Source organism: Myotis lucifugus, unplaced genomic scaffold, assembly GCF_000147115.1.
Source record: "Myotis lucifugus unplaced genomic scaffold, Myoluc2.0 scaffold_73, whole genome shotgun sequence".
Lineage (NCBI taxonomy): Eukaryota > Metazoa > Chordata > Mammalia > Chiroptera > Vespertilionidae > Myotis > Myotis lucifugus.
In genome coordinates, this window is record NW_005871121.1 from 1537508 (window position 1) to 1562893 (window position 25386).

The 25386-nt window shown below is 37.3% G+C and overlaps 1 protein-coding gene across 3 annotated transcripts in view; it reads left to right on the forward strand.

The window, feature by feature from the left end:
- GRM8 (glutamate metabotropic receptor 8) overlaps positions 1 to 25386 on the forward strand; it is a 709328-nt gene that overhangs the window by 615699 nt on the left and 68243 nt on the right. For all 3 annotated transcript variants that reach the window (XM_023755340.1, XM_023755339.1, XM_023755341.1), the window contains one exon: positions 16590 to 17525. In XM_023755340.1, the coding sequence (XP_023611108.1) occupies positions 16590 to 17525 (936 nt within the window). The remainder of the gene's footprint in view (positions 1 to 16589; positions 17526 to 25386) is intronic.

Consider the following 25386-nt stretch of genomic DNA (forward strand, 5'->3'; position numbering starts at 1 on the left):
AGACATATAATCTCTATGCAGAATTTCCACTTACTTATTGGCTCATTTATAAGACACAATAGAAGGCTGACTAAAAGCACTTGCCAGCTGTTTGAAATCTCAAGATGTAAATATATTTCTAAAATTTATGAAGCAAGAATACAATAATTTTTATATATTTTTTCTCTATTTCTCTCTAGCATTCCATTAACTAGATCTATGTTATTTTGGGATTGTTTAACCCAGATTAAATATTAGCAACTCACTATAATTAGAAGACTTAATACTAACTTGACTTCTCATTAAAAATTAATGGCTTATATAATCACTAATGTAGAGCAAAAATTATATGGTTTTATATGCATAGCCCATGGACACAGATAATAGAGTGGTGAAGGCCTGGGAAGGTCAGGTGGAGGGGGTAGAGGGGGTCAATGGAAAAAAACCAACAAACAAAAGGGACATCTGCAATATTTTGCACAATAAAGAGAAATAAAAAAAACTAACCGGTTTGGCTCAGTGGATAGAGCGTCAGCTTGCGGACTCAAGGGTCCCAGGTTCGAGTCCAGTCAAGGGCATGTACCTTGGTTGCGGGCACATACCCAGTAGGGAGTGTGCAGGAGGCAGCTGATCGATGTTTCTCTCTCATCGATGTTTCTAACTCTCTATCCCTCTCTCTTCCTCTATGTAAAAAAAAATCAATAAAATATATTTAAAAAAAAAGAGAAATAAAAAAAATTATATGGGTTTGAAAACTTCACTGCCCAACCTTTTTATGTCCTCTCATCTGAAAAAGAAGTTCAGTCATGCCTTTAAAAGTGAGGCCAAGGCAGCACGGGATGTAAATGTTGTACAGATTAGCCTTGCCCTCTGACAATGCAGCGCTGTATGTGTGGGTTAAATTTCAAGTGGCAATGCATTTGTCGCTGCAGCTTTCTCAGATCATAAAAGGATCATGTCTGTTGACACAATAAGGACTGCTGCTATTCAAGGCTGGAGACTGATTGAAGAGAATTTCAAAGAGAAAATATAATATATCCAGTTGCAAATGGAGGCACATGTCACTTTCAGAAGCATTGAAGTCACTGCGCTTACACTGAGCCTACATAACAGAAAAAACAGTTGACATTTTCCCTTCCCAATTAAAATACTGCTTTACATTCCTACCACATGGGGCCCTGAAAGTCCCAATTTATCCTCAAATATTCCTGTACAGTTGGAAGAATTCACGAAACCAACTGAGCTTTTATTTTTTCTTCTGATTCCAAACACATTTCCTCCCTCATTTGTCTCATTATAAGTTAAGACATTTAAGTAGCATTTTAGAAGGAACTCAAATGGTATTGAGGCACAACAAGAGGATTTGATCCATTCAAGAGTTAGCCAGGATGACAGCAGTTGAGATGGGGTTTCGGTCTTGTTAAAGTTGAAACTCTTCAACTGGTGTTGAAATTCCTAGTAGCTGACATTTCCTTCAAGATTAGCGCTGGACTCCTTTTGCCTTTCCAGGTGTCTGCAGCCCACTGCCTTGTGCTCATTACTCATGCCACTTACCTACCATGGTTTGCTCTGGCAAATGCATATAACAGTGCCTTGCATTAGCCCCGGGCCCTCTCCACAGAGGTGGCAATAGGACATCTGAGCCTGGATTTGTCAGATGTGAGTGCTAGGTTTTCTATATATTTGTTATCCTTGTGGCACCAGATCCTGAGCACTGCCCAGTCTCACCCTAATGCGGCTGCCTTGGCTCTGTGTGATTTCAGTTTTCTTTTTTTAAAATGTCCTAATGAGGAGGACTGCTGAGACCTACTGTCTGTCAGGAAACAGCGCTCCAGTCAATGTCCCAGAAGATCCAGGCGCGGCCACCCAGGGCTCTATTATATCGTTTCCTTTATATTTCTTCTTCACGCTGTCCTCTAACCCCTCTCTTCAAAAATACGTATGGTTATAAGCATATTTGTTCACATCTGTTCATGGGTTCTAAGTAAACTAAAGATAGCAATGAATTTTGCCATTTATAGCTGATTAGAGCAAAACACCAAGGACAATGCAATGGAACCAACACTCTCTTTAGAGGCAAAATGAATTTTGGGAACAAAAAAAACCTCACACATTATGTTTAGAGTCTTTTCTTTGTATCTCTTTTTTAATAGTCTCAACCATGATTGATGTTTCCAAGACTGGAGGTTCCTTCTGAGAGTGAGGAAAGGTTTCTAACTAAAAGTTATCAAATCAGGTACTTTTTAAAAAAGAAGACTGCTTCTCCATTGTAACTCTAGCTCATTGTCATCCTGAGCCCCATTCTGCAGCTTTACAAAAGAGGTGCCAATCTGAAAACCACAGAAAATACTTTGTTTTTTAACCACTGTCCTCACTTTGAGAACTGAAATTATTCAAACATGCATCTGCTCTCATGAGGAATTTTATTTCATGGATACAAAGTGCTTTATCTTGCACTCAAGTAATTTTAGCAAAGAGGGATATTTCTCCAATTCTATGTATCTAACCCCCCAATAATCTATTATTTGTGGAACTAATGGAAAGAAAGTTGTTTTTTTAAAATATATTTTAATTGACTTCAGAGAGGAAGGAAGAGGGAGAGAGAGAGATGCATCAATGATGAGAGAGAATCATTAGCCTCTTACTGGAGATCGAGCCTGCAATCTGGGCACGTGCTGTGACTGGGAATCAAACTGACCTCCTGGTTTATAGGTTGACACTCGGCCACTGAGCCACATTGGCTGGACAAAAGCTATTTGTTTCTCTGTGATTTTTGTTCATTTGTTTGTTTGTTTTTAGCATTTTGGAGATGAGAGTATGTTTAATTTCCAACTGGATTAGTTTTGTTCTTTATAGTCAGAGCCATTGTACGTTATTTTAGTAATGTGAGATAAGACTTTTCCTTAGCATGTCCTTTTACAGCAAATCAAATTGCTTTTCATGGCATTAGCAAATTTTAAGCAGAGAAGACTCAAACCTAGTGTTCAAAGTGGAATTCATTCTGAGAGCATTTACAGTTCACCCTTATTTTACTCTAGGAGGAATAAAGTATCTGGGCATTGGCAGCTATACAAATAAAGAAACACCAAAACTAAAAACAAAATAAAACTATAAAAGCTGAACAGCAGTAACAAAATGCTAGTAGGATCTTCATTTAATGATCAGAAGTGTCAAATATCAGAAACTCTCAAAATAAATTATTTTCCTTCAACATAATATAAAAATTAATTATAATTATAATGAATTATTATAAACAATAAATTCATCATTTGAACAATTGACAATAATATGAAATCAGCAAGTGTAGTCAATGTTGGTGTTTGTGATTGTGATAATTATTCATTCCTCATAATTAATGGATATAATCCTATAGTGTGTTCTATGTGTGACAGGGATGGGATTCTACCTGTTTCCAGGCCTGCATAAACTGGTAGTAGTGAACTAAGGTAAACCTAGCCAGACCCCGCTGGATTCTGCCTTGCTCTTAACCCGGCTATGAAGATAGTCTCCTGGTCTTAGCAATTCATCTGAAGCTCCTTTCACTCTCTGCATATTTTGCTTCTTCACATCTAGCTATGGATACCTGCTTGCAACTTGACACAGTGTCATGGGATTAGGTTATAAATTGTACTTTACTTGGCTTTATTCACATGGGCCAGGTTAAGCTTTCCATGAATCTTTTAAAAAGATAAATTGCATCTGTTTTGTTCTATTGGTGTTTCTGTTCTAAATAATTTAATGTTCTTTGTATTTGTTTAGTTTGTAGGTGTTTTCTTGAGTTGTGGGGTCATAATTATTCTAATTGCTCTCACCCCTTCATTTTGAGTTATAGGCAAAGTATTCTTCATTTCTATGATGCTCTTCTAAAAATAAGTCATCTATGTCCATAAATATTTTTTCTTGCATCTATTCTATTATTCCTTAAACAAGATATAAAGAATTCTTTAAGGATGTCAAATATTAACCATGTGATGTTCTTAAAGTTTTCAAACATAGTTATATAATATAGTACCTTAGAAAATAAGACATATAATAATAAAGAGGAAAAGGGAAAAAGCAGAAAAGAAACAAATAAAAGACTGCTTCTAAAGACTTATATAGTAATTTTAATTAATTATGCCTTCTATTCTGATTTCCTCTTAAAAGAAGAAAATTATTTCTTGCTTATATTATACTAATATGTTTTGTATTTTTTTGTTCTTTTCTCCCATGCCGCTTTTTTATTTGATTTATTTTTGGTGGTTTCTCCAAAATTTAATTTTATATATTTTAATTTTAATCTACAAAATGTTTGATATTCTTATGTCTACACGCATACCTTCAGTGATTACAAGAACACAACTCTCTATTCTCTCAAATTGAAACAAAAACTTAAACATTCTTAGAGAGCTCTATTTGTTTCAACTCATTTTAAATCTTATTTATTTGAGAGAATATTTGATCTATGATATGCTTCTAGAAGTATAAAACTGATAAATTATTATACATGTGCATGTGGAAGATAAGCTTTGAAATTGGGGGTGGGGTGGGAGGGCAATCAACTGACCTACTATTGGCAATTCAAAATGCACTCAGCTTTTATCTTGGCTTTGTGTGTACTCTTATATTTTGATTAATAAATGTCATTGATTTGCTTTCCAGCTATATCCATAGTTAAATGTGTGCAATTTCACTAACATTATCACCTAACAAACCTCTGGAGATAGTAAGACAAACTTGTGTGCTGGAATGTAATGGAGTCTTATTTCATATTCTAATCAATACAACTGGGTTAACCTCTAAGAGCTTAATATCTGAGCTGAATTCAGATTACCAGGCTGGACTGGATGTATTAGAGTTAATGTCATATTTTGGGAGTTAAGACACATTCTAATCCATGTGAAAGCAAAATATTTCATTGAGATTCACTCATATGATAAATTCACTTTTCAGAATTTCTTTTGGTCAAAGAAAATATTGTGTCAGGGAACACAAAGTAATAAAGCTGACATTTTAATATTCTATATTTTGAAAGGACAAAAAAGATATTTTTAAAGCTGTGTCACCAACAGGTGTTCAGATATCTCTGAATAACAGAAGTCATTTGACCTAAAGTAGAAGTATCATTGAGCTTATTTAATTGATATCAACAAAAAGAAAACAGCATACAGAATATGTCAAACATACAATAATGACATTATAACAATAATATACCAAAGCTATACATTTTCTGGAATACATTTTATACAGAGAATAGAGCTTTTGAGGTTTTATTTTTTTAAAATAATTTGTTCATTATAGTTATTTTAGAATAGAAAATAGAAAATAAATGATCTCAATCAAACAGGAAGTAAAGTAGATGTCAAACATATTTTAGGAAGAGGAATTAACAGCAGCCACCATGACAAACAGAGCAAGTAGGTGCCCGGTCAGAGGTGAGGGTGTTAGTTGATGATGTTGCTCACTGTGCCTATTAGACTTACCCTCTTCTAGGGCTTTTGTATGGATTTATCCATTCAGTCCTCAAAAGATCATTTGAAGTAAGATATCGGTGTTCTATTTTCAAAGATGGGGAAACTGAAGTTCAAAGAAATATATTTAGTAACTTAAAAACAGAGGTTTAAATCCTGATCTGGTTCTAAACCCCAATGTTGATTTAAAGATAGAAATTTTAAAAATACTCAGTAAAAAGAGGGGTTTAAGCTATGTAGGATGATTGGAAACTGGAAAATTATAATGACATAAAAACAGATACATTTTCATATTTAAATGTAAATTAAACCAACAGCAACTTTTGAATATATGTAAATCAGCTAAAATGCTTTGAACAAAAACTAACATAGTAAGTACTCAGAAATGTGGTCATTATGCTTTTTCTTTTACATTTAATGGTGAGGTTAACTGGATAGTTAAGCATGGAAAGTTTGTATGATGAAGAGTAAGTCTATAGGCTTCAATATTTGAAGTACTGGTACACAAAGCATTTTTGCTTAATTAAATTACTAGGGGCCCAGTGCACGAATTCCTGCACCTTGCAAGTAACTGTGGGCTGTGAGTCTTGGTGGACATGGGGGCGGGTCTCACCCCATCCTCTGTGCCCCCACCTGGCCCCTCCTGCCACAGCCCCTGGCCCCCTGTCTGCTGGCAGCCCCACTCCCACTGTCATTCCCACATGCTGACGACACTGGCCCCACTCGCACCCTCTGATGGCACAGAGCAATTGGGGCTGGCGTTGTCAGTGGGTGCAAGTGGCAGCTGCTGCCCTGATCGCCCCTCAGGAGCAGGGGAAGGTGGAGAAGCCCTGAGGGGCAATCAGGGCCAGCAGCCACTGCTTGCACCCACAGACAGCACCGAATGATTGGGGCTGGCGCTGGGCACTGGCAGAGGGTGCGAGCTGCACTATGGCTCCAGTGTCAGCAGTGGGTGTGCGTGGGGCTGATGCCAACAGCAGGTGTGAGCGCCTGGCGGGACCATGGCATGTGGGAGCAAAGAATTTTCCGTAATCACCAGAGGCTCACCCCAATGACAGCGACTGGCACCCTGTGTTGGTCTGGCACCTCCGCTCACCTGCTCCACTGTCCTGCTGCAGCCAATGCCCTTCATGTTCCGCACTCTGCCGCCTGCTGCCGATGCCCGCCATGTTCTGCGCACCCACTGGTGGTCAGCGCACGTCGTAGCGACCGATTGTTCAGTTGTTCCACCGTTTGGTCTATTTGCATATTAGGGTTTTATATATATAGATACCTTTATTTCTTAATGCCAATAAAATTGGGAGATAAATAGATTTTTTTAATATTGTACATTTACAATTTCATTGGTGCTCATTTTTTTCTGGAATGGAAGGTTAAATAATACAGAATGGATCCTAAATATAAGGCATATTTAAGGCACATATTTTTCTAGGTCCTGACATAAAGGATATTAAAAGCCACTGAAAGAGTTCATTGTAATTTATAAGCATAATGAAATTATCATAAACATTTATATAACATACATAAATACATTATACAACATTGTAAGAATAAACAAAATACATAGAAATATAAATAGAATTTTATATGGTGAAAGAAGGGATGGACCACTTATAATTCAAGTGAATGGAAGAGGCATTTGAAATCAGTCTTAAAGAAATAATATTATTTTTTAAAGACTTTTTAGAGCAGTTTTAGGTTCACAGCATATTGAAAGGGTGACACAGAGATTTCCCTTTTACCCCCAGCCTCCACATGCATAGCCTCTGCCATTATCAAAACCCCCACTGGGTGGAACACTTGTTACAACTGATAAACCTTACATTGACATGTCATAGTCACTCAAAGTCCATAGTTTACCTTAGACTTCACTCTTGGTGTGTATTCTATGAGTTTGAACAAATGTATAACATATATTGACCACTGTAATATTATACAGAGTATTTTCACTGCCCTAAAAATCCTCTGTGCTCCTGCCCAACCTCTGGCAACCACTGATCTTTGTGTTTTCTCCATAGTTTTGCCTTTTCCAGAATGCCATATATTGGAATTATGTCACCTTTTCAGATCGCTTTCTTTCACTTAGTAATATTCATTTAAGTTCCCTCCATGTCTTTTTACAACTTCATAGTTCATTCCTTTTTCATGCCAAATAATATTCCATTGTCTGGATGTACAACAGTTTGTTTAACTGAGGGATATCTTGGTTGTGGCTGCATTATGGCAGTTATGGAAAAGTAGTTATAAACATTCCTATGCAGATTTCTATGTGGACATAAGTTTTCAACTCCTTTGGGTAAATTCCAAGTAGTGCAATTGCTGGATCATATGGTGAGAATATACTTAGTTTTGTAAGAAATCTGCAAACTGTCTTCCAAAGTGGCTATACCATTTTGCAGTCCCACCCGTATTGAATAAGAGTTCCTATTGTTCTACATCCCCACTAGTATTTGCTGTCCTTAAAATTCCAGATTTTGGCCATTCTAATACGTGTATAGAGGTATCTCATTCGTGTTTTAATTTGCATTAGCATGATGACTTGTGATATGGAGCATATTTCTCATATACATATTTGCCCTGCCTATATCTTCTTTGATGAAATGTCCATTAAGTTTTCTGGGCCATTTCTTAATTTGGTTATTTGCTTACTTATTGAGTTTTAAGAGTTCTTTGTATATTTGGAGTAATAGTACTTTATTAGATGTAACATTTGCAAATATTTCCTCACAGTCTATGGATTGTTTTTTATTCTATTGACATTGTCTTTCACAGTGCATAATTTTAAAAATATTTTCATGAAATTTAGCTTATCCATTTTAGGAGTTTTATAGTTTTGTATTTTACATCTAATCTATGATTCCTTCAATTTAATGTTTTGTGAAGGGTATAAGCTCTATGTCTAGATTCTTTTTTTGTGTTATTTTTTTTTTTGCATGTGGATGTCCAATTGTTTAAACCCTATTTCTTGAAAATTACTATATTTGCTCCATTGTGTTGCCTTTGCTCCTTTGTTAACCATCAGCTGATTATATTTATGTGGGTCTATTTCTGAGCTCTTATTCTGTTCCATTAATCTTTGTCTGTTCTACACCATATTGATTACTACTGTAGCATTATATTAAGTCTTGAAGTCAGATAGTGTCAGTCCTCCAACTTTGTTCTTCTTTAATATTGTGTTGGTGATTTGGGAGTCTTTTGGTTGATATCTTATTGAGGATTTTTGCATATATGTTCAAGACAGATATTGGTCTGTAGTTTTCTTGTAATGTATTGTTTGGTTTTGGTATTAGAGTAATTGTGATTTCATAGAATGAGTTAAGAAGTATTCTCTCTGTTTTGTACTCCAAAATAGATTATTCCTGAGATATTTTGTAGAATTCATTGTAAAGCCATCTAGGACTGGTGCTTTTTGTTTTGGAAAGTTATCAATTATTGATTCCATTTCTATAACACATGTAGTCCTATTCAGATTGCCTCTTTCTTTGAGTGTGACTATTGTCACATTATGTCTTTTAGAGAATCAATCCATTTCATCTAGGTTATCAAATGGATGAGCCTAAAATTGTTCACAGTATCCCTTTATTATCCTTTTAATGTTCAGAGAATCTGTAGTGATGTCCCTCTTTCATTACTGATAGTAATTTATGTCCCAACTCCTTTTTTCCTTAATTAGCCTGGCTAAAACCTTATAAATTCTATTTATCTTTTTAAAGAATCAACTTTTGATTTTATGAATTTTCTCTGTTGATTTTCTGTTTTCAACTTTATTAATTTCTATTTTAATTCTTATCATTGCTTTTCTTCTGCTTACTTTTAATTTAATCTGATCCTTTGAATTTGAACTTAATTTTAGGTTATTTGAATTAAATGTATTGGGGTAACATTGGTTAGTAACCTTACATAAGCTTCATGTATACTCTCTAATGCAACATCTGTAAACTTCATTGTGTGCTGTGCTCACCACCCAAATTTTAGTCTCCTTCCATCACCATATATATGATCCCATTTATCCTCTTCATCTTTCCCAAACCAACCTTTCTCTCTAGGAATCACCATTCTGTTGTCTGTATCTGAGTTGGTTTATTTATTTGCTGCTTTTTGTTTTGTATACCACATAATTCTTTTTTCTAATTACCTAAGATGGAAACTAGATAATTAATTTTAATTCTTCTTTTTAAATATGATATAAATTTTCCTATAAGCACTGTTTTTGTTGCATGCCACCAATTTTGATAACCTGTGTTTTCATTCATTTATTTCAAAATATTATTTAATTTTTCTTGAGATTTCTTTCTTTACCCATATGTTATTTAGAAGTCTGTTGTTTAATATTCATGCATTTTAGGATTTTCCAGTTGTCTCTCTGTTATTGATTTCTAGATTAATTCCATGGTGATCTGAGAGCAAACATTATATATTTTCTATTGTTTTAAAATTGTTAAAGTGTATTTGTGGCCCAGAATGTGATCTATCTTGGTGAATGTTACATGTGACCTGAGAAAATTCTGTATTCTCCCAATGTTGCATAAAGTAGTCTATAGATCTTCATTACATCCAGTTGATTTATAGTGTCATTGAGTTCAACTATGTCCTTACTGATTTTCTGTATGCTGAATCTGTCCATCTCTAATAGTGAGTTGAAATCTCCAACTATGATAGTGGATTCATCTATTTCTCCTTGCAGTTCTATCAGTTTCTGCCTCACATAGTTTTACACTTTGTTGTTAGTTTCATACACCATTAAGAATCCTTATGTCTTCTTGGAGAAATGGCCCCTTTATCCCTGAAAATGTTCTATGCTTTGAAGTATGCTCTGTTTGCAATTAATATAGCTACTCCTGCTTTCTTTATATTTTTAATTAGTGTTAGTATGGCATATTTTTCTCCATCCTTTTACTTTTCATTTCATGTGTCTTTATATTTAAATTAGGTTTCTTGTAGGCAATATATAGTTGGCTCTTATGTTTTGATCCACTCTGACAACAGCTATCTTTTAATTGATGTATTTATAGCATTGATATTCAAAGTGATAATTGTTGTAGTTGGATTAATATATACCGTATCCGTTACTGCTTTCTGTTTGTTGCCCTGTACTTGGTTCCTATTTTTGTCTTCCACTCTTTCCCTGCCTTTTGTGGTTTCAGTTGACCACTTTATGATTCCATTTTCTCTCCTTTCTTGGCATATCATTACCATTCTATTTTTACTTTTTTCAGTGATTTCCCTAAGAGTTTGCAATGCACATTTACAACTAATCCAAGTCCATTTTCAAATAACACAATGCCACTGCAAAGGTGGTATATCTTATTTTTTTTAATTAAAGTACATTTCTTTATTAATTCTTTGATGGAATGTAATGACATTGTGTTTAGAGAACAGTGAAGAGGCTAAAAAAATTGAGTATGATAAAGAACCATCTTAAAAACTTATAATCAGGTGGAAAGCGTAAAACCAAAACCTTTGGAATCAGGGGCTTCTGCCTCGCCCCAAAGACCTAACGGCCGAGAGAAAAGAGCTGAGGGAAAGCTGCAGTGATTAATGTCTCCAGAACACTGGGTGGCTGCCTTGTCTAAGCATTTGTGAAACCTTAACTTCCACTCTTTCTCCTCAAAACCTTCAACAAAGGGAGTGATTTTAAGGCAGGAGGCTTTGCAGTTTTGCTACTTTGTTTTGTGACATGAAGCACACAGGTCTTTTTAAAAGCTTTATGTCAGCCATTAAAGACTCCTGGACTATGATCACATGTGCTGTGCACTTAATGCACTGGAATTTTAAAGACTTTTAAGGCCCTAACAGAAGCAGATTATCAGTTGTAAATGCCAAGGACCTTTGAATAGGCTACTACCCCTCAAAATTATAACATGCACCTATACTTATTCAGATTAAAACCAATCCCTCAGGAATGCCTCCCGACTCCAGGGCAATGCTGCTGCCCCTTCAGCATTCCAGGGAAGCAGCATATGGCAACCAGCTACTGCCAAACACTGGGCCATAATATGACATCTACAAACCTAAGAAGCGTGCTGAGCATTTAATAACAATGATACAAGGAACATTGTATCTAAATAAGTTAAACAACCTATTTAGAAAAAGCATAAATTATTTAAAAAACCAAACAACTCCTCATTAGCTTTTAAAATAAATGCTTCTAGAAAAAACAGTAAAACTCTGGTTACTCATAGAGATATGCTGCAACACATGTTAAATCTATAAATAATTCAGTGTCCCCCAGCTTTCTTCCATTTCCATTTGCATGAAATATCTTTATTCCATCTCTTTACTTTTAGTCTGTGTGGGTCTTTTGATCTAAAGTGGGTCTCTTGTAGGCAGCATATGTATGGGCCTTGTTTTTAGCCACTCAGACACTTCATGTCTTTTGATTGGAGCATTTAACCTACTTACATTTAAAATAATTACTGATATATATTTATTGCAATTTTATTATTTCTATTTTTCAATATGTTTTATTGATTTCAGAGAGGAAAGAGAGGGAAAGAGAAATAGAAACATTAATGATGAGAGAATCATTGATCAGCTGCCTACTGCATGCCCCACACTGGGGATCAAGCCCACAACCTGGGCATATGACCTGACATGGAATTAAACCATGACCTTCTGGTTCATAGGTTGACGTTCAACCACAGAACCACACTGGCCAGGCAATTATTCTTCCTATTTTTTATCTTTTTTTCTTTCTTCTTAAAGAAGAGTTTTTGCCACTTCTTGTAATACTGGTTTGGTAGTGATGAGCTATAGCTTTTTCTTGTCTGAAAAGCTCTTTTTATCTCCTTTGATTTTAAATGATAGCCTTGCTAGATAGAATAATCTTGGTTGTAAGTTCTTGTTTTTCATTACTTTGAATATTTCTTGCCAATCCCTCTGGCCTGCAAAGTTTCTGTTGAGACACAGCTGACAGTCTTATGGGAGCTCCATTGTAGTTAACTATTTTTCTTTTGCTGCTTTTAAGATCTCCTCTTTGTCTTTAACTTTTGGCATTTTAGTTATAATGTGTCTTGGATTTGGGCCTCTTTGGGTTCATCTTGTTTTGGACTCTGTGCTTTCTGGACTTGTATGTCTATTTCCTTTACCAGGATAGAGAAATTTTCAGTCATTATTTCTTCAAATAGAGTTAGTTTCAAGTCCTTGCTCTCTTTCTTCTCCTTCTGGTACTCCTATGATATGCATGGTGTTATGCTTGATATTCCAGAGGCCCCTTACACTATTCTCATATGCATATGGTACATTTTTTATAGTTGTCCAAACATCCTTGGGTATTCTATTATGTTTTTATCAGTGTTTGTTGTCTTTGTTTTTCATATGCATAATGGTATCCTTAAACTCAGCAACTTTTCCTCAGTCATGTTCAGATTTCAAGTCCATCAAACGTATTCTTCATTTCTGTTATACATTTTTTCATCTCTAGTATATTTAGTCCCTTCTTAAGATTTCCATCTCTATGCTTACATTGTCCATTTGTTCTTGAATACTGTCTTCTTTCATTATTAGAACACTCTTAGCATGTTAATCATGGTTGTTTTAAATCCCCCGTCTAATCATTTCAACATCCCTGCCATGTCTGGTTCTGATGCTTGCTCTGTTTCTTTAAGTTGTGTGTGTGTGTGTGTGTGTGTGTGTGTGTGTGTGTGTGTTTATTTGTTTGTTTGTTTTGGTATGCCTGGCAACTTTTTCCTGATAGCTTTACAAGATGTGTTGGGTTAGAGGAACTGCTGTAAATAGGCCTTTATATTGTGGTGGTAAAGTATTGGAGGAGGAGAAATGTTGTATAGTTCTCGGTTAGGTCTCAGTCCTTTAATGGCTGATGCCTCTGTCTGGACTATGAACTTTACAAGTGTTTCTGTTTTTATTTCCCCTCAGTTGGACAAAATGGCTAGAGTGGGCTGGGATTGGGTATTTCCCTTCCCTAGGTCAGTTAAGGTCTGATAATACCCCAGCAGGTTCAGCTCGTTCACTAGTTGCCCTTTGGGCAGGCTTTTCAAAAAGAGCAGAGTGATCTCGCATATTTCAAAATGGTTCCTTTTCCTCTCCCCCTGCTGGAAGCATGAGATTTTTCTCAAATTCACTGTGAGAACAACATTGAGCTCCTGCAAATAAATCTCACAAAATTATGGGATTCCCTATGACTGAGTCCCACTGGAGTTTACCTCTTAGGGTTGTCCACACTGAGCCTCTAGCAATTAGAGTTCAGGTTTTCTTACCCCAGCACTGGTTCACTAGGTCGTTCCTGCTGGAGAGTCTCTGCCCATTGTAAGTAGTGACTCATGCTATTCACCTTTTTGTCTCTCCAGTCTTGGGGGCAGTAGTATGCCCTGTGTTGTCACCTCTGATTGGGATCTTTGAAGCAGTGTTGATTTCTCAGTCTGTTCAGCTTTTAAATTAAGATGGAGTGGCAATGTCTAAGCTCCTTACATAAGAAACTGAATAGCAGTGTTTTTATAGCCCAAAATGGAAATATGGTATTTTAGGCAGAAGCAAAACAGGAGTAAATAGAGAAAGAAAGTCAAAATATATATTTTAGAAATATGAATACAAAAACTGAGTGTGGCATATAATTCCTGAATGAGCATTTTATATACAATGCAAGAGGCAGATTGAGACCGAGGGTTTGAGGGCTTAAAGTCAGGTTACCAATTTTTATTTTTCCTCTTTATCCGTGAGAAGTCTTTGTAATTTTCTATCAGGGGAGGAAACAAATAAAATATATTTATAATATTTTTATCTGGTCCTGATTTATATGTGCAAGATGAATTAGAAGAGAAAGAACAGCCAATTGCAAACCCTTGATGGTGGTCAAAAAATGGCATTATGAGAAATTACTTCAGTAGAGCTGGACAAAGCAATGGATGGATCAAAGTAAAAATATAATGACTGAGGCTAGATATGAAATCCAATTGAATAAAATTAGAGATATCAAGAAGAAAACTCCTTAGGCCAGATAATGAATATATATATGATGAGCTTTGTTGCTCATAATTTGGTTTTCTCTGATTAGCAGGTCATCGGAAATGTTGTACTAGTTGTCAAGTAATGAGAGCAGGATTGAAGTAGAGCAATGATGATTGAAGCCAGAGAATGGGAGATATGTGTGATAGAGAAAGATATGTCAGAAAACATTATGGATAGAACCATTGGCAGAATTAAGGGAACCAAACAGAAGAGAGGGAACCAGCATTCATGACAGTTGGAGAGAAACGATAGTCATAGTGTTTTAAGATGTCAAGAAAGAAGTGTTCAAAAAAAGGGATGAATTGAGAGGAGGTCATTGGATTTGAACGCTGATGCTTTTCTTGCAGAATGTTTAAGATGAGTACATTCCAAAAACTATTTTGCATGGGAATGATAATGCAGAGGGCCTAAAACATTGTTTCTAAAGGACTGACCTTTAAGATTTCTACCAATCTTGAAGTTTAATATTTCTAACATATTTTTGCTGCCTTTTTTTTATAGTAACATTATAGATCTAAGAAGCCCCAAACAAAATACAATGTTGGTTTTATAATAATTAGCTCTAAAACATAATCTTCAGAAAAAAAATATTTCATTATCTTATATGAGTCCATTTACAGTATAAAACAGTGATGGCGAACCTATGACCACACATGTCAGAGGTGACATGTGAACTCATTTTTTTGGTTGATTTTTCTTTGTTAAATGGCATTTAAATATATAAAATAAATATCAAAAATATAAATCTTTGTTTTACTATGGTTGCAAATATCAAAAAACTTCTATATGTGACACGGCACCAGAGTTAAGTTAGGGTTTTTCAAAATGCTGACATGCCGAGCTCAAAAGGTTCGCCATCACTGGTATAAAATCAATATGTTAGCCACTAAGTGAAGCATTTTATTTTTCTCAATATTTCCGAGAGAAGCTTCTAATTTAACTTTTTTCTTTCCTACTGGGATCCTATAAGGAAATATAATAACTTTCTAAATCATTAAAAGCCCACTAGGAAATTAGTAGGGTTGAGATAGATTGTTTTCCTCTGTGGTAACTGGCAGGGTAGATAGAATGGTCTTGAGCGCCCTTATGACACATGAAGCAATGTCTACTTTCTCAAGAAAGGGTGTTTGAAATTACACAGGTATGAATTCCCTACTCCACCTTGGGAAGATTTGGCATCCCTCTGCAAGTACAGAGCTTGGGGACTGAGCCCTTAACCTGAGGGACCTGATGCTATTTCCAGGTAGATAATGTCAGAATTGAGCTGACTCATAGGACACCAGGCTGGTGTCCCAGAATTGCTTGGTGGTGTGGGAGACTCCCAACTTCCGCCTCACACATGTTGAAACTGGGTCCAGACCCTTTAGTAAACAAATTCAAGGTAAGAGGTCACATAGTGGCGAATCACTTAAAAATAGCATTTTAATTTTAATAGAGATATTTTGTGATTTAATCCAAAAGAGCAAAGTGGAACTTTAAGTTCCTTAAGCAGATACTAAGCACAGATGTGGACTGCCTCATTTGTACCACTTTCACTGCTTTATGCCACCTTATAAGACTACTCTTGTTCAATGGAAAACATTACCACCCAGCTGTCTCATTCAGCATGGTGTTTTTCACAGTGTGGAAATGCAAGATTGGGAAAAATGTATTTCAAACTTAAATGGATGCAAAACATTAATAGAATTATCAGCATAAACACATGAGGGGTGTCAGAGATTAAAGCAGCTAGTTTTTCCTTCTCCTTTCAAACTTGACAGTGTGGTTTGAATTTCTGAAAATATAGTATAAAGACTTGGATCCTCGTTTATATGTGTGTTTCTACCTTAAGCCAGTGTTTGAGGGGTTCTGGCATTTATACCTGTGATTAGAGCTAAAACATCTTTCCATGGGGCTGTTTTCGGAGCTTTAAAACTGTTTGGGTCAATCAATCTTTCCCTGAATGTCAGATTGGTCAACATTGAGTAGGTAAATGGAAACTAATGACACTCATCAAGTTGATTATGTGAATGATTTATTGGACCCAATCATTTAACAGTTTCCTCAAGTCAATATCAGGGAAAGAAACTGGGCTCTTAGGATGGTAAACTGTATTTGTACTGTCAACATTCAGTGATTTATGACAAACCTCTAGCTAGGATTAGGATATTATAAATGGGGGAGAATGGAAGGCTCATTAATTTTTTATGCCCACAGGTGGAAGACATGCAGTGGGCTAGCAGGGAACACACGCACCCAGCGTCTGTCTGCAGCCTGCCCTGTAAGCCTGGGGAGAGGAAGAAGACAGTGAAAGGGGTCCCTTGTTGCTGGCACTGTGAGCGCTGTGAAGGCTACAACTACCAGGTGGATGAGCTCTCCTGTGAACTTTGCCCTTTGGACCAGAGACCAAACACCAACCACACAGCCTGCCAGCTTATCCCCATCATCAAACTCGAGTGGCATTCTCCCTGGGCTGTGGTGCCTGTGTTTGTTGCCATATTGGGAATCATCGCCACCACTTTTGTGATCGTGACCTTCGTCCGCTATAACGACACCCCGATTGTGAGGGCTTCAGGACGCGAACTTAGTTATGTGCTCCTGACAGGGATCTTCCTGTGCTACTCCATCACCTTCCTGATGATCGCAGCACCGGATACAATCATATGCTCCTTGCGACGGATCTTCCTAGGACTGGGCATGTGTTTCAGCTATGCAGCCCTTCTGACCAAAACAAACCGAATCCACCGGATATTTGAGCAGGGGAAGAAATCCGTCACAGCACCCAAGTTCATTAGTCCAGCATCCCAGCTGGTGATCACCTTCAGCCTCATCTCCATCCAGCTCCTGGGAGTGTGTGTCTGGTTTGTGGTGGACCCTCCACACATCATCATTGACTATGGCGAACAGCGGACTCTAGACCCAGCGAATGCCAGAGGCGTGCTCAAGTGCGACATTTCTGACCTCTCGCTCATTTGTTCACTGGGGTACAGCATCCTCTTGATGGTCACTTGTACTGTTTATGCCATTAAAACGAGAGGTGTTCCAGAGACTTTCAACGAAGCCAAACCTATCGGATTTACCATGTATACCACCTGCATCATTTGGTTAGCCTTCATTCCCATCTTTTTTGGTACAGCTCAGTCGGCAGAAAAGGTAAGTGCAAGGAATGTATTTGTCAAGTTTTCCTTGGATTTAACTTTTTCTTCAAGATCCTCTCCGGCCTTTCTTTTGGTTCATTTATATTCTCCCCAAATGATTCAGTCTGTGGTGTTCTTATTTAGAAATACACACACACACACACACACACACACACACACACACACACACACACAATTCCCTCAAGGTAGCTTTACATTGAATATGTGTTGACTAAGGCTGATTTCCCATATTTAATGTGTCCTGCTTGGCAAGGCTGGAGATTGGCATAGTTCATGTCACTTTCTGGATCTCTCTTTCCAGCTCTGTTATCTACTAACATAACTGTTCTTTTCCCAATGTTAATTAAAAGAGGAAGAGAGAGTCCCAGAGATAACCTACTGCCTAACAAATGCCTCTTTTTCTGGTTCTAATGTGACTCTGGGTTAAAGCTATTCCTTAATAAAGTTGATAGTTATAGTCACAGAAGGAGGTTTTTATCGTAAAACCACAGCAAAAAGAAATTGAAGCCATCTTACTGTTTTTCTTCAGCCTCAATTTTTATTGCTTTTCCACATGTGGAGGGTGATGGTGGGATTAAAGGCAACAATGGGAAGTTATACAAAGCGGTTTATAACTTTTCAGAAGGTGAATCTCTCAAAAGAATTTCCTTTTGCCACTAGTGATCTCTTCCACATAGAGCGCTGCATGGAAAGAACATCTCTATGTGAAGGGAGTATGCACGGAAATGGGTGTATGTGGTTCTATGTACAGAAAAGCAGAGAACTAACGTTACCATGAAATCCAAGGTTTGGTTAGTATGCTAGAGACAAGCTAGCTTGCGAAGCAAGAGCAAAGCTATATTTCTGTAGAGAGATGACTGAATGTGGCTAGACCAGGGGTGTGCAAACTTTTTGACTCGAGGGCCACAATGGGTTCTTAAACTGGACCGGAGGGCCGGAACAAAAGCATGGATGGAGTGTTTGTGTGAACTAATATAAATTCAAAGTAAACATCATTGCATAAAAGGGTATGGTCTTTTTTTTTTTAGTTTTATTCATTTCAAACGGGCCGGATCCGGCCCGCGGGCCGTAGTTTGCTCACGGCTGGGCTAGACAAAGTTCCCTTTTATTTATTAGCTTTTGAAATCAAAATATGTCAATGAAGCACATTGTAAGACGAAGGATAAAATAATGTTAATTGGAAATAACCTGTCAGTTCATTGTGCACATGAGGAAGTTCTTCTTTCAGAGTGAGGACTTAAATGTTGTTCCACCTTCCACCACCAAAAGTCATGAGGCAATCAGACATCCCAGGGACAATTCCCTGGTCTCTACCATTCCAAGTGAGGTCGTGCATGACTCTTAAAATTCCAAATAATTCAGAAGAAAAAGTTCTCTGTAGGGGTTTGGAGAGCTCATTGGTATGAACACTCATCCTTTCCTAGATCAATGTGGCCTGCAACGATGTTTGGATAAAAATGTACTTCAGCACACCAGTTGCTGAATAGAGCAAACTTCTGTGGGTTCCAGAACTGTCACCTTTCTTGACTTGCATGGCCAATGAAGGCCCATGAATATTTCATGTGGGACCGAGCATATAGCAGGAAAGAAAGACAGTTTGGGGCTCTAACCCTAATAACTGAAAAGAATTATATTTTGGCATATGCAGATGGGACTATATTAGGATCAAACTTGTAAATTTAACTTATGAAAGAATGTATGAGTTGGAAAATAAGTTTTGCAAAGTCTATTGGGTTTGTTTTGATATGGTTAATAGTTGTACTAGTCAGGGTAAAACAATGCTTTTGCAGATTCTGGAAATGTGTATTATGTGAATTAATAATAATAACAATTTAAGTGGTATTTATATTTGAACTTATGAATGCCTTTTTAAAATATACTGTTTTATCTAAAGAGGGCCCTAAGTAGTTTACTTTGGTTTAACAAATATTTAACCAAACAAAATCTTCTGAGTTCCTTTCCTTTTTTATCTCTTTCTTTACTTTTTATAAATTACAGCCCACTCTAATTTTTCTTATTGTGACTTCCAAGGTTGTGGGAGGTGCAAATACAATACCAATAAAATGTTATTTTTTATGTAGATCATTCCTTCAGTGCCTATATTTTTAGATTAAATAAAATCGTGGTTCTATATCAAGTTATTGGATATCATCATTGTAGTTAAAACATGCATTTTGCTAATAAGTTTTCTTAAGATAATTGGAAAAAAATAACCATAGTCTCTCAGAACAAAAACTCTGCAGAGTTGCAGCTGCCCTTGAGGAGCAGTAATAGAAATAGCAAGAGTTTCAGGTGAAATGGGCACATGAACATGCCAGTGATGGAGACTGCCTTGTGCTGCTGAGGATGCAGGAGCTGCACATCCATCTGTAAACCTGAGTGCAATGTGTATATTTATAAGTACAGATAAATCTGTGCCTATAGAGATATGACTGTGGCTAGACAAAATTCCCTTTTATTTATTAGCTTTTGGAATCAAAATAAGTCAACGAAGCACATTTTAAGACAAAGGATAAAATAATGGTAATTGGAAATTATTTTGTATTATTCCAATGAACATGGCAAAGACTAAAGAAATCAATAAGAAACACCAATTTTAGGAATTTTCACAACACTATACTCCTCAAATTATTTAGTTGGTTTTAGAGTTGATGAATTTATAACAACTCTACATCAAGAGCTATTATATAATAAGTAGCTAAGAATTTGATATTGAAGTATCTATACTAATAAAAGGGTAGTATGCTAATTAGACCGGGTCAACCGGACATTTTCTGGTCATCTGGTCCTCCTTCCAGATAAAGCCACCGTGGTGGGGGCTGAGGCAGAGGCGGTTAGGGGCCATCAGGCCAGCAGGGGAGGGCAGTTAGGGGCAATAATGTGGCAGGGGAGAGTGGTTAGGGGTGATCATGCCAGCAGCCAGAGGAGTTAGGGGCGATCAGGCAGGTAGGCAGAGATGGTTAGGGGCAATCAAGCAGGTAGGCAGAGGCAGTTAGGGGTGATCAGGCAGGCAGGCAAAAGTGGGTAGGGGCAATCAGGCAGGCAGGCAGGTAAGTGGTTAGGAGCCAGCGGTCCCAGATTGTGAGAGGGATGTCTTATTGTTGGTTTAGGCCTGATCCTGCAGGGTGCAGACTGGGCTGAGGGACCCCTCCTCCAGTGCACAAATTTCATGCACAGGGCCTCTAGTATTATATAGTACACTTATGTGTCATCCTAACACTTCACATTGAAATTGGCTAGCTGCTATTCTCTGTTAAAGTCTCTAGTATTCAAAATAATACACAGAATATTTGAGAATGATTATTTTTCACATTGCTAAAATTATTGATACATATTAAAAGTGAATAAAACTTTTATGTGTCTAAAAGAAGGCTTTAAATAAGAATTATTGACTTTGGAGGACCAAAGAGCTGGTCAGTCTTCCATTCTCATTTATAATGCTTAGCCCCACCATTATCAACTTGAATTGTTTGCAACAGATAGGTAGCCCACGCATCCATTAATTCAGCAGATCCTTATTGAGCATTGTGTCCAGCATTGTTCTAATTATTGAGCTCATGTCAGTCTTCTTTCCTGTAAGGCTCAGTCTGGCTCCCAGCCAATGCTGCATGATGTCTGCCAGCACCAGGAAGGTGCCAGACTCAAGGGCAAGAGAAGATGGTGAGGGGTCAGATCTGAGATGAAAAAGCAAAGACGAGAGCTATGCATCCTATAACTATACATCAGTGACATCAAATTTATAGCACGGAAGACAATGGAAAAGGAAAGTTTCTTCTAGTATGTATTTAATTACACTTCTTAGAGTAATGCCCACAGAAGAAAACTTATCTAGCCCCATAGGGCTCTCTGAAACTACAAGAGAAGTAGGAATAAAGAGCAAAATTAGTTGAATTATTTTGACAGATATTTCAGAAAAATCTCTGAGTAAAATCAAGTTAAAAGGGATCTTAGTAGCATTCACAAAGGCAGACAGCTCTCTCTGTCTTCATTCAATGATGAAACTCCTTTTAATTTTAGCACATTCCCTTTTTTCCAGAATTTGAAATCAAGATGAATCATGTTTATTCCAATAGAGCTTATGCCATAATTTATTAACTTTGTGCCTACTACTGCATTCTACTAGGTCATAATATAAATGCACTTTTTCTTATAGAAAAATGGTGTGAAGGAAGGGTGTACATTCTGAGGCATGAACATGGACTGACACAAACCCTCATAATTTTACTGAAAAGACAAAATATGCAAGTATAATTAATGTAATAGTCAGGAAAAGAATCTCAGGGATGGTTAGGGGCTATTAGGATGGAAAATATCTCTAAAATACATATTTTACCATCTCTAATTGGTCTCATAAAACCAAGCTTTTCAGACACGGGTTATGACATTGCCAAGCTCCAATGAGCACATTGCTTTAAACACAGTGTCAGATAGAAACAAAATAAAACACCCTCAAAATGAAAAAGGAAAGAAAACTCAATGTCAGAACCCCTGTATGTCCCCAACCAGCCTTTCTCCCTTCACCCTCTGATGGATTGTGCAGCAGCTAGCTAGCAGCCCAAGTCGGAAACCTGGGCGTCATCTAACTCCTCCCTCTGTTCACTCCCACCCCTTTATTTCCTCCTCTCATCTTTACATGTAATCTTTTATAAAAATTTGTAGAGGGTAAGCAGTATTTGTCTGATATATACACTGAGTGGCCAGATTATTATGACGTTTGTAGGCAAATTAGCTATAATTTCCCACTGAAGTTGCTAGAGGGCCAGACCACTATAAATAGGGAAGCAGGTTGTTTACCACGACAGTAGAAGTGATTTTTTTCTGAAAATATGGTTAAACAACGTGATTTAACAGCCTTTGAACGTGGGCCCTTTAATTCGGGTGGAACAACGTCTGAATAGCACAACATACCTAAGTATCGTTGCTGATCAAGTTCACCCTATCATGTTGATGGCGTATCCCAATGGAGATGGCTTCTTCCAACAAGACAATGCGCCATGCCACGGTGCTCGTATTGTGCAGAAGTGGTTTCAAGAACATGAGGGAGACTTTACCTTGCTTAGGTGGCCCCCACAATCACCAGATCTCAATCCAATTGAGCATTTGTGGGACGAAGTTAAAAGAGCCATTAGGCAGCTGGTTCCACAACCATCAAATCTCACAGAACTGGACAGTGTTGTTCATCAGGCATGGTGTCAGATTCCTCACATCACCTTTCAACATCTCGTGGAGTCAATGCCAAGAAGAATCATTGTAGTATTGAAGGCAAAAGGTGGCCGAACAAAGTATGGATGGGGTGGTCATAATAATCTAGCCACTCAGTGTATATCTGAGTGAATATGTATTTTTATATAGAGCCTTTTATGTCACTACATTCTGAATATACAGATGCCCATTCAATGAGTGAGTGGAGTGTCTTGCACAATAAGCATTTAATAGTATAAATGATTGTTTATGATTTAAGTTAGACTGTGGCATTATGGGAATGTTATATATACATCTTATTGTGATCCGCATTACAGTATTTTTTTCTGAAAGATACGTTTTCGCATTTAAATGATGGGCCATATACACTTATTTTTAAAATTTTGTTAATCATTTGTTCTGAATAGGACTGCTAAATATTTAGGGAGAAATGCAAAAAGGAATTATTATACTTGCCCTTAATTCTATCTAAGATACACAAAGCAAAGGAGAATTAATGTGATTATCCAGATATGTTTACCATGTCATCCCTCCCTTGTTCTTTTACTGCATATGACTACTGGAGACCAGAAGAGTGTGGGGAAACAGATGGATGAGTGGAATTAGGAGGAGCATGAGCCCTGGAGGGGGAGGGCTTGGGGTCAAATCCTGGCTCTGCTAAACCAGCTGAGCGAATATAGACAGTGTAGAGCAATCACCCCACCTGCACTCAGCCCTATTCTCAAAATAGAGCAGATTTGAGTTCATATAGTGTAGTAAAGGGCAGGAAGATTAAATTAACAAACCAACAAACAAAACCCTCCACCTCTTGTCTCATTATGCTGTATTTGCATAGTAGATCTCAAAGTAGTTTTACATGATATGAGTTATGAGACCATTTAACACGTAATAAGCAATTAATAAATGTTGGCTATTATTCCTATTAGACTACATTTCATGAGGGCAGAGACCGTATTTGGTTAGTTCACCACTTTATCTTGGGCACCTTGCAGAAAGTTGGGCCAGAATAGGTTCTCAAAGACACATGTGTTTAATGGTTGAATGCATTCACATTCATTCACATAATTGCCTCAGTTTCTCCAGTCATTTAGACCATGTTTTTGCAGCACCCCAACTGGAAGTGTTTTTGCAAACAGAGGGGCTCTCCTGAGGGTGTAGAGCATATGGGTTATAGCAGTCAGAGAGGAAGACAGAATCTGTAAGAGGAGGAGGAGGAGGAGGAGGAGGAGGAGGAGGAGGAGGAGGAGGAGGAGGAGAGTTCTTCCCAAGGCGATGTGTAACTACCTTTCTCTCTTTAGAAAATACTGGAAGAAGCAACATGTCATCAGAAAGCAGCTGCTGAAATATTTAAGTTAAAATCGAGTAACTCTAGCAAGAGTAGCAAGCATTGAAAATAATAACTAAAACTCCTACTTTAAGAAATAGTCCCGATAAGAAAAGAACAGCCTGAGAAACCTGGGGTAAGAGTGTCAACATGACCTAGACAACAATGGAAGTAATTTTCAGAACAGATCAGACTAGAGGTAGTTTCCAGCCACACCTGCCTCCTTACAGTTAATTCCTTAGGATGTTGGGAGGTGGAAATGATGATCAATATCCACCTTGCGTGTTTGCAATTGTTGTGAACTGTATAGTGTTTCCTTTCCTTGGCAGCTTGCAGTCATGTGAAGCTGATCTTTTTGAAGGTCCATGATGCCCCGCTATCGTTATAGAACGATCTTAGATATCGCGGTAGATTTTGCCTGGGCAAGATCCATTATCCTGGACTGTTGCAATCGACTCTGGAAGGGAAAAACCAAATTTAAAATAAGAAATAAAAACAACTGGAAAAGAAAAACATCTCATGTGTGCACTCAGTTAAAATGATATGCTTGTGAAGATGTGGGAGCAAAGGGAAATAAGGAGATTCCGGGACTCAGTGCAGGCCTGTTAAGCAGCTCTCCCGGGAATGTTGCCTTAGCTACACTTGTTACTTGGTTCCCGGTTGTGCTATACGTATTACCGCTATAGAAAAATACCAACTTACACATGTAGGGCAATTCTTTTGGGGCATGCCTATCTTATTTGACAGCACAAAGAAATATTTGCTCAATGAACTTTGCTTAGAGTCCCATGATTTGGGGGCTCTGAGGAACCTGCATCTGAGGACTACTTGAATCAAACATGTGGTTGTTGGTGAAAATGTGGTACTTTCACATCCATCTTTTTTAAACTGAAATTGAGTTTGCAAGGTTTTAATTTTTTTGCCCAAATTAGAATAATTTAATCAACTAGACAATTAGTCAACCTGGGAACTTAGTCCTGGAACTAATATATCTCATTGAAATGGCTTAACTTTCTTAATATGATTGCAAATGTTAAAGTACTAGATTTGATTAAGATTAAACCATGAATATTTTCAGAATCAGTAAGGACCATTACTTTATTTCAAAATGTGTAGGAGAATGTCATACAAATAGACTTACATTTTTTCTATATAGGCAGAGCTCTAATGACACCACAGACTGTAGGTTGTACAGGATGCAGTGACTAATTTCGTTATATAACTTCAAATTGAATTTTCCATGATTCAATATATGCTTATATCTCACGCAGCGCACAGGGTGCCAACAAGAGCAGATTGCAAGGAAATCGTTTCTTTTGGCTATCACCAA